Source organism: Buceros rhinoceros, unplaced genomic scaffold (assembly GCF_000710305.1).
Source record: "Buceros rhinoceros silvestris isolate BGI_N320 unplaced genomic scaffold, ASM71030v1 scaffold2701, whole genome shotgun sequence".
In the NCBI taxonomy this organism is placed as follows: domain Eukaryota; kingdom Metazoa; phylum Chordata; class Aves; order Bucerotiformes; family Bucerotidae; genus Buceros; species Buceros rhinoceros.
Window position 1 is genome coordinate 5,122 of NW_010393502.1, and position 8,641 is coordinate 13,762.

Sequence of the window (8,641 nt, forward strand, 5' to 3'; positions counted from 1 at the left end):
CAAGAACATCTCTCAAATGCTGAACAACCCCCCAAACCTGTACAATGTTCAACTGAATTTGAGGTTTCGACACACAGAAAAGAGAAACAAGGCAGCAAACTCCATCTGCAACGACCTCTTTAGTCTTAATATTGCCGGAGCTCTTCCAAGCGCGCGGGCAAACTGCTCGCCCCCGACCAAGTGCAAGGTGGAACTTGGAACTGGAACAGATGGAATTTCTTGCCAAACTGAAGCATCTTGATTCGGTAAATAAATCTATGAGAACTTGGTTATCTTAACCTACTTTTGTGCAAGAACAATCTTGCCTTAAAAAATAAAAAAAATTAATAATAATAATAAAAAAGATCAACAGAAACTCCCCAAACCCAACATATGAGGTATTCATCACAGGAAACCCAAAGACTCTTTTTGAACAGGTATCAAAATACAGACATATACAACAAGTTTTTTCTGCTGTCACAGTGCACTCTCCTGATTCGATCCCTTTCGTTGCGACAGAACATCCAGCACAGATGAAGCGAGGGAGTTTGGTCAGGTCCCGCTGCTTGGACACGAAGAACACATTTACAGGTGATGGACTGCGAGCCTTTGGATTACCTTCGAGAGGCAGAAATTTAGCGTCGTTAAAGCACACTGCTCGATTCCCAACGCGGGAAATTAAACGCAGAAGGTTAGAGCTTCAGAAACTATTAAGACTGATCACCTAAAATGGTATTTTAATCTTAAAGTTTTGCTTTGGATTATTCCAATCCAACATCCGATGAACAAGAACCCTTTGTTCATACAAAGCACGATCGGACAGACATCCGTTATTCCAGTTACCAAACACTTCTTGTCTTTCTATTTGACCCAAACAGTAAAGTCACGAAGGGAATTTCCATGGAAGAGCGAGTATTTCTTCTGCATACGAAGATACGACATAACAGTGACACCTCCCCAAGCAAGCCACCGGGTCGGGCTGTACTTGGCCACTCCTCTGGTCTCCTCTACCAGATGCCTGCTGGTTTTGCGGGGAGCAGTGCCGACCGTTCCAGTTTCTCCTTCCCACCTCTCCCGCAGCGACTGGTCCTAACACGCTCACGGCAGATGGTCTCTCTGCATCGCGTGTTCAGAGCGGAGCGGACGAGCTGGAAGTTTCCTGGTTTCGTTACTCTCCCGTGTGCGAGTTTTCTGTTGGCTGGCCAGACCCAGAGCACGAGGAAGAGGAAGGGTGGTCTCCAGGCTGCCGTATTGCTGTACGTGTAAGTGTCAATCACAGTGCACACCAAGATTCCAGTTGAGCTGCTCCAAGAACAGGTCGCCCTGCTTAGCGTATTCCCCTTGACGGCGGATTGTCCCAGAGTGGCGGGTGCCAGAGAGAAGCACGGTCGGTCTGACACAGACAGTTGCTGTTACGGTCACCTGAAGGCTTTTTTTTTTTTTTTTAAACCTCCATTTCCATTCATAGTTCAGACCTCAAAGACAGAAAAGAGCATCTCCTCCAAATGTGCTGTGCGTAGCGGACCCTTATTCTTAGAAACATGAATGCTAGGCATAAAAATAGAAAGGAAATAAGGCATCACCAATGAGCGGAAGTGACGTACAGAGAACCTGCTCCTGACAAAGATTAACTTCGTTCGGTCATGACCAAAACGAAAACAAACCCGAAAACACTCTACTCCAACGTAAATGCCAGAAAGTTCTGCCTGAGCAAAAATTTACAAGCTGAGTTCTGTTTTTCCCCAAAAGAACAAGTGATTCCTTGGTGGCAGAAGTCCATCAGAACCTGAGAGCAAAGGTCGCTGGTCGCTCCGCTGGGGATCCTCCCCTGCGAGAGGAACCGGGGAGGTCCGGTGGCAGTCACACACGTACCACGGCACTTCCCAAGGGGAATGGCTGCCACAGCCCGGATCCGTAAGGAGAAATGAGCCGTGAAGTGTCCTCACGGAAATCTGTGTGGTGTCCCCAGCTTTCACGTGTTCTTACTTCAGGGCACAGAGAAAGGTGTGATTTCAGGAACCGTCAGTAAAATGGGTGTTTAATTCTGCAGAGGTGGGGATGGACAGGGACACAGTAAAACCTTGTTTGCTTCTCCAAGTAACATCCTAAATGAATTAGAAAAGTACTCAAAAAATTGCTCTTAGAAATCTAAGCTTTGTTGCTTTTTTAAATTACTAAGTGCCAATTTCAACAACATTGCAGTCACAAGGAAGCCAGTTGTGAGAAACCCACAAATTTAAAAGAAACTCAGCTAAATGGGAGAGAAAAATTACTTTTCTTATCTTGTCCTTGCCTAAATTTATTTGAGGAAAATGTAAGATGTGCAGCTTTGTTTCAAACCCCAGAAAAGTTTGGGAAGGAGGTGAACTGCAGGTCAGCCAGAGCCTCCTCTCCTGCAGGACCACGAGATCTTCTCCACCGCTGTAAGCAGCACATGCCTTTTTTTTTTTTTTAATTAAATTTAAGTTATCCTTGCAGAAAATCCTCAGCAGAGTTCAGGAGGGTCGTGCAGCCTGCTGGCGGCTGAAGCATTCGCTGCCCACCACAACAATGCAAATACTAAGAATCCATTCACTGGTCTGTGGAGCCCAGTCCAGCGGCGAACGTGCAGGGAAGCCCCTCCAGCGGCTGCGCGTTGTCCCGGCCCCAGCACCGTCTCCAACCCCGCTCTATAAGAGCGGAGATCCCCAAAGCGGGTCACAGCGGTCACAGCCACCGGCCGGTACATTTGCAACCAGAAAGAGGGAGAAGGTACAAAGCTCAAGAACTTCTGATTGCAGTTTTTACAGTGCTCGTCAGCGGTATTTTGGTATGGATCCACCTCGGCGTACGATCCAAATGAGAACGTGTGCATTAGTAGATGAACTCCTGTCAGAGCATGCTTTGTCTCAGAAGTTAACTTGTGTTTACATTCAGTCTCCCCAGCCCACATCCACAGCAGAGCCTACGGGCTGAAAATTACACCAAAACCCAATAAAGCTGTTTTTAAACCCGGGAGAATGAAGAGGGAAACCAGTGAGATTGTCCATGAGCAACAACTGGGCTCGCTCTTATGCTCCTAGAGCTCAGGAACATGTTTGTTCATATTTGCACAGACACATATTACGATTAACTCCACAAAATCTAAGAGTGTCCAGAGTAAACTATTCCATGATGAGTGTCGACTAAAGGATGAGTCTGGATGGCCAAGAGCTTTGACTCTGGGGGGAGGGAGGAGGGAGCCAACAAACAAAACCAGAGGATGTGATGAAGTCGAGACAGACCCTTCACCACCGTGGCACCAGCGGGCAACGTAATAATCATCATAATGCACAAGAACCAGGCATGTCCAAGCTCCACGGGAACAGTGGCACCAAAACATGCAAGAGACTAAAATCTATCCTATTGTTTCCCTGCAATAAATGAACACAGAATATCAAAGTCACAACACCAGTATTCAAAACATGATTCCACTAAATGTTTCTTTCAGTGGCCAAACACTTGAACAAGGCATCGGCTAGAAACCAAGATCCAGCTCCTCGCTCTTTGCGTGTTTTCCTCCTCAGCTTCACAGTGACCCGAAAGTGGAGTTCCTCAGCGTGGCAGGAACTGTTCTGCTTTCCGAACATCGCCGATGCGGGTACACGGGACAGGTCGTTACCACTTAGTTCACCCTGGGAAGTGCTCCCAGCAGTGAGCAGCACTTCACAACTAACCTTCAGCAGAAGTTCAAAGCTTAGTTAAATAGGAATTTTAGGGTCTTTCACAGAGTCTCTTCATCAGAACCAATACAGCTGTATCCACAGAGCAGCACCAGCTTTATCAGACAGTACAGGACTTGTCAGTAGGCTGCTGAGATGCAGAGGAGGCAACACTGGGGCTGGTGGCGTTTGTTTTGGGGAAAACTGTGGGCTTCGGCCGTGTTGCTGGAGGTTTCACCTGGGTGGCCATTTTGACCGACTTCACTGGCCGGAAGGTGCACGGTATGTCGCCGGCGGTGCTTGCGCTGCGCTGGAAAGCTGGCTCAGTGTCCTTGAGGATCTGAGTGTGCAGAGGGCTGGAAGGTTCTGAGGTGGGGGCCACCACTGGAGACGTTTTCAAAGGCTCCAGGGTGTCGAGGACCACATCTGGCGTGTGCTTTACGCTGCTTTGCCTTTCCAGCTCCCGCAGCTCGTTCAGAGCAGAGTTCATAGTAGCTTCAATATCCTGTAAACACAAAAGAGAAACCGAGTGAGTAACAGAACCCAGACACATAAATACGGGCATAAAAGTCCAGCTTTGAGAACAAGCCTGCAAACACCAACGCCCAAATCAACTGGGGGGTTGAGGACCTTTAGGTGTCACAGTGAAGCCCACGCCAAACCGCCCAGTACTACTCTGACGCCAACAAGTAGTAATATTTTCCATCGACAGGGAGCAAAATAACTGCTAGTACTTCTCGACGCTCATCTGGTCCTTTACTGGTCCTGAGGCTGCTCGGACTTCAAAGACGAGTAAATGCCAAAGCGCAGCAATGAGCAGAAAAGCGGGCGCTGCAAAGCATTAGGATCCACTCTGGCACTTTGTTTGGCACGTGAGATTCAGGAGAGTAAATTCCTGAAGAAAGGCTGGACGAGGTAGACGCTGGCTGACGGGCCACACACCGATGATGAAATCCTTGTGCGCTCTTGCTGCCTCATTGGTTTTCTGGCTGTCCGAGTGGCCTGGCCTTCCCTTCCCAGGAGGGTATTACGCAGGATTCCAAATTTAATGTTTCAGAAATCACGGAAGATATCAGAAATGTATAAAGAAATTAGAGTTGGCACTTCTTCCTCTTATAAAATATTATATTATTAATAAATACAGATAATTGAGATTAAAACGTGGCTTTTTTTGGTGTTGGTTTTTTTCTCCTTTACACGTTGGCCACAGCCCATGCTGCGGAGCCTGCTGGTGCACGGAACTCCCTGGAGAGCAGGAGCTCAGCCTTTTGGTGACTCACAGCTTGGCTACAGCTTTTTAGCTTCCTCAGAGGTTTTTCAGGGGGTGGGGAAGGTAAATCAGTCAAGGAATGGTGGAGGAAACCAGAGACAGAAATCTGACACCTCAGGGTCTAGCTGGAGGCCAGGCAGATTTTACTGACGAGGTTAGGGGAAGCATGTAAAACGCGTGATGATTATGAGATGGTGTTTGAACAGATACTACAGGGCAGAGAGAAACACTCATTTAACACAGCTTTTTTTTTGTCCACCCCCTTCTCTTTTATTTTCCCCCTGCTCCCTCTTTTCTTTTTCTCCCCAGCCTCTCCTCCAGTGAAAAGAGGGGAGTTACCATCCTGGCAGGAAGAGGAGACAGAACACCTTCAGTCAGAGCGTACTTGGAAAAACAAAGAAACTGATCTATGTCAACCAAAGCCTTGGAAGGACAATGAAATACGAAGACAACAAGGACCTTACAGGATAGTTCCACTGGAGCAAATGGGCTAAAGATATTCATAACGGCAAGACACAACCTTCCCTCAGAGTACGTACCAGGTTTTTATTTGAATCTCAGTTATTACCTGACATTGCTCTTTTGTCAACAAAAACGATGTTGAATTTTCACATATCTGCCCCCAGCTCCTTAGAAACCTACAGACTCCCGAACCAGAGAGGTCAGGTCTCCCAGGGCTGGCTTTGTAACACGAGCCCAGGCATTCCTTAGCTTTAGATAGACCCATGGCCTGCTGCGGACAGCTGGTACCGGCAACCCGCGCGTGCAGGCTCTGCGGAGCGGGAGGCAGGCGAGCGCCTTCACCCAGGAGGGAAATCGAACGTTTACATCATGCACCCCGGTGGTAGCTGTGGCTTGTTCCCATCGCAGTCTGACTTTCAGTTGTTTTCTGTTCTGCTGGTGAAGTCACAGACGCAAAAGCAGCGCTTGTGTTTTTGTGAAGAACGGCCGCTGCTGCGGCGCGGACTAATCTCTGCATACAGGGATGTGGAAAACATGCACAGAGAAGGAGAATCTGCACTGAGCTGCTCTAACTGACACCACCCTTCCCTTCCCTCCTTCCACAGGAGGAACCTGAGAGGATGGTTTCCTCATTGTCCAGCTGGTGTGTGGAGCCAGCCCCAAACCCGGGGCTCTCTGTGAATTCAAGCACAGCACACGGGCAGTGGCAGCCTGCCTGCCTTCAAGGCACTTGTCTAAAATAGCTCATGGAAACCGGCAGTGTTCAGTTCAGAGCTGGTTTCTGATCACACGCTGAACCCTGTAAGCACACGAAGATGCCGCTGTGAGCACCGCACAGCTCCAGCTTTTGTTTTGACTGTTCTACTCCATATGCTTCCAATGTCAAACCACAGGCAAGTTTGCACAACTGACAGGAGAGTGTTCAACTGACACTAAATCCTTTATTTTTCTCAGGTCTTGCAGTTATGATCATTTAATTTTTTGCTGACAGCTTTGGAATCTGTGTAACCTTCTGAAATGGACATTTTTATTGTTGAAACTAAATTCTGAATAACGAACAGGGCCAAGTTTTTCTGGAGGAAGGATGTGACTGCTTACCCTCGCTCATGAAAGCGCCTCAGTGACTTACACAAAGCGAGGCTGAAAGACTAGATTCAAGCTGTGTAGTAAGTTAATATCGCACTGAGAGAAGGGAAGGGATATGAGATTAAATCAGACTTCACATGAAAGCACCTCATTGTATCCAACATCCTTTAAGTTTCCAAAACAAAACTTGAAGTCAAAGCCCTCCTGTTTACCTGTGCAATGACCTCAGGGTCCATGGGCCGATGGTTGTTGAAGCTCTTGGACCTCCCTGCCGTCACCGTTTTCCGGATCTGCGGGCTCTCTATCCTGTTCTTCAGAGACGAGTGTCGGCTGATAGAATTGAGGCTGCCGTGGCCACTGATGGAGCATTTATCTGGAACCTCCTTGGGAAGACTTTGGCTCATAATGGGCTGAGATGAGGGTCTGGAACCGGCTATGGCTCCTGGGGAGGCTGGTTCTGCCATTGAACTACCTAGTCCGTGGCTGTCACTTTGACGGAAGGCTCTTCTGATGCTGCCTGACTCTGGTTTCTTTCTTTGCCTTCAGTCACAAAAGCAAAACAAGTCAATACAAGCAGGTACACGTAACGGGCTGCAGTTTGAAGATATCCCCCCACAACAACACAGAGGACAATGGGAAGAGACAAGGATACCCAGATGACAAATACGCCCAGGATTTTAGGAGTCATTGTGAAACAGCGAAAATATAAATCATTGCAGTGTAACACCTCTGACAACAAGTCTGAGCTCCTGGCAGCTGTGCAACATTCATGGCAAAACCAGAAAACTTGGATGGAACGTAATTAACTTGGTCAAGAGGAAAAGAATTTATATTTGAACAAAAAAAAAACCTCCGTGCCATCAACAGGTTTTGACGATGTGTTTTTATTACATTAGAAGAGCAGAGCTACAATCTTTGTCTGGAGGACACAGTATAAGTCTACTAAGCTCCTGGCCCAAGGCATCAAGTTATTATTTTCAGAGATTGGCAAGCAAAGAACCCCATGGTTTGGGGTTAATGGTAATTTCCAGTATTTGCTGGTGGTAACGGATGTTCCTTTTTCATCGCTTTAGCAGGACCACAGGGCATTATCTATGTAGGGCTACAGATCTACCAAAAGATGATGTCAAATGGCTGAGCTGGTCCAACCAATTTAGTTTCTACCCCAGCACCATGCGGTCCGACAGCACGATTCCATTCGAATCATAGGGAGGCCAATGCAGCAGAATACTTTATGCCATAGGTCTGAAGCTTGGCATCCATTATACAGGGAAGGATCCATTTATAGCACCAGCCCCATGAATATCTGCAAGAAAGTGTTAACTCCAGTAGGATTTTGGCATCCAAATAATAATTCAGTGGGTGGCACAACTGTCATTGCGAAACCATCTGATTTAATTTTGCCCAAGTCTGTTCACACATAGGTCAGAAGATTCATTCCTAAAGAAAAAACAACAAAATGAGTCTTATGCTACTGTTGCTAAGTATCAGTTTCCCTAGTAAAGGGAAAAAAAACCAAAAAAAACCTGGAGTGGACATTACCCAGGCTTCTTAAAAACACTACACCCACACTACCGAACCCAGCCGAGGTGAAGCTCCAACACCGAAATCTTTCCGGAAGAGGCAGAATGGCATATTTCAATGGCTCAAACGATAAATACCATAGAAGAAAGCCCACATCCCAAGCTGAGGCAGACTGATGGAGCTTCACAAGCATCAGTGGGGCTCTGCCGGCTCCCAGAAACTAAGGACCAGGCTGTGCAGGACATGAGCAGGTCCAAACCTTTCAAAAGGATGTATTTCTCTAATGCCTTTACAGACCACAGTCTGTTCAATTAACTAAAGGTTCAAAATATCCCCTCCCATAAAACTGTAATTATCACATTAATACCTTCACTGCCCGCCAGAGAGAGGTGGGGGTGTTTAATACGAAGGACATAATCAGAAGGACAGGGGGGATAAGTCTGCTCTAGAATAATTAAATACCAGATCAAGAAATGCAGTCTGTTCCTATAGCTTCATTTCCCATTTTTTTATGATGCTGAGTGTTGGCTAAAGTAACAACTTCTGGTTGAGGAAGTAAAGTTAGAGCAGCAGGGAGGCGTGTTGTTTCACTGCAAGCATATGGTTAGTAACCTGAGGTGAGAAGTGCTGGGGAAAAGCA

At 47.0% G+C, this 8,641-nt stretch overlaps 1 protein-coding gene across 4 annotated transcripts in view; it reads right to left on the bottom strand.

The window, feature by feature from the left end:
* Nucleotides 1–3,780: 3,780 nt before the first annotated feature.
* SRGAP2 (SLIT-ROBO Rho GTPase activating protein 2) overlaps nt 3,781–8,641 on the bottom strand; it is a 96,971-nt gene continuing 92,110 nt past the window's right edge. For all 4 annotated transcript variants that reach the window (XM_010144852.1, XM_010144853.1, XM_010144854.1 and 1 more), the window contains exons 21-22: nt 6,690–7,017; nt 3,781–4,164 (exon numbers count right to left, since the gene is read on the bottom strand). In XM_010144852.1, the coding sequence (XP_010143154.1) occupies nt 3,781–4,164; nt 6,690–7,017 (712 nt within the window). The remainder of the gene's footprint in view (nt 4,165–6,689; nt 7,018–8,641) is intronic.